Source organism: Pygoscelis adeliae, unplaced genomic scaffold (assembly GCF_000699105.1).
Source record: "Pygoscelis adeliae isolate BGI_AS28 unplaced genomic scaffold, ASM69910v1 Scaffold359, whole genome shotgun sequence".
In the NCBI taxonomy this organism is placed as follows: Eukaryota; Metazoa; Chordata; class Aves; order Sphenisciformes; family Spheniscidae; genus Pygoscelis; species Pygoscelis adeliae.
In genome coordinates, this window is record NW_008825553.1 from 440,213 (window position 1) to 440,618 (window position 406).

General features: G+C 57.6%; 1 protein-coding gene across 1 annotated transcript in view; it reads left to right on the forward strand.

Annotated features, from left to right (window-relative positions):
* The window catches only part of RUNX3 (runt-related transcription factor 3), a 52,576-nt gene that overhangs the window by 15,663 nt on the left and 36,507 nt on the right, over positions 1-406 (forward strand). Inside the window, exon 2 of the mRNA XM_009332184.1 lies at positions 247-403. Within this exon, the coding sequence (XP_009330459.1) occupies positions 247-403 (157 nt within the window). The remainder of the gene's footprint in view (positions 1-246; positions 404-406) is intronic.

The following is a 406-nucleotide window of genomic DNA, read 5'->3' on the forward strand; positions in this document are numbered from 1 at the left end:
AGCGCAATTCCCCCCGGCGGGGCCGAGGGCGGACTGACTCCCCTCTCCCCGCCCCGCGGAAGCCCCTCGCTCCTTTTTAACCCCTTTTTTTTAGCTCATTTTTCCCCTTCCCCCTCCGATTTTCCAGCCTTCCTCGGGGGTTCGGATGGCTTTTGGTTTTGCTTTGGTTTTAGGGGGGGAAAAGGTAGGGCAGGTTAGGTCCGACCGCAGTTAATTTTAGCCTAAAATCCTCTCGTCCTGCCCTAGGTCGTAGCCCTCGGAGATGTGCCCGATGGGACGGTGGTCACGGTGATGGCAGGGAACGACGAAAACTACTCGGCAGAGCTCCGCAACGCCCCCGCCGTGATGAAAAACCAAGTAGCAAGATTTAACGGCCTCAGATTTTGTGGGAGAAGCGGCAGGGGTA